Source organism: Merops nubicus, unplaced genomic scaffold (genome assembly GCF_000691845.1).
Source record: "Merops nubicus isolate BGI_N331 unplaced genomic scaffold, ASM69184v1 scaffold24179, whole genome shotgun sequence".
NCBI lineage: Eukaryota > Metazoa > Chordata > Aves > Coraciiformes > Meropidae > Merops > Merops nubicus.
The window spans coordinates 2,253-2,539 of NW_008631991.1; the positions used below are offsets into that span (position 1 = coordinate 2,253).

The 287-nt window shown below is 70.7% G+C and overlaps 1 protein-coding gene across 1 annotated transcript in view; it reads right to left on the reverse strand.

Moving 5' to 3' along the window:
* CBY1 (chibby homolog 1 (Drosophila)) overlaps window positions 1-170 on the reverse strand; it is a gene marked incomplete at its 3' end in the record, with an annotated part of 2,356 nt that extends 2,186 nt beyond the window's left edge. Inside the window, exon 1 of the mRNA XM_008947785.1 lies at window positions 93-170. Within this exon, the coding sequence (XP_008946033.1) occupies window positions 93-170 (78 nt within the window). The remainder of the gene's footprint in view (window positions 1-92) is intronic.
* Between the last annotated feature and the right edge of the window lie 117 nt (window positions 171-287).

Here is a 287-nt window from a genome sequence, read left to right on the forward strand (position 1 = left end):
GGGGCCCAGCCACAGGGTCGGCAGCTCTTGGAGGGGTGCAGCAGGAGCCCCCCCAGTCACCCACTACTCCCTCCCGCAGGCGAGGGACTCACCAAGTGAAGGTTGGAAAGCGAGGCGCATTTCCTGGGGGGGGTCTTCTTGGGGCTGAAGGTGTTCCCGAAGAGGGGCATGGCCGGCTGCTGCCTCGGGTGGTCGGGACGCTGCCCACGGCCTCGAGGAGCGGGGGGGCAGGGGGGAGGCGGTCGCTGCGAGGCCCTGGGGCAGAGACAGCGACGTGCCAAGACGCG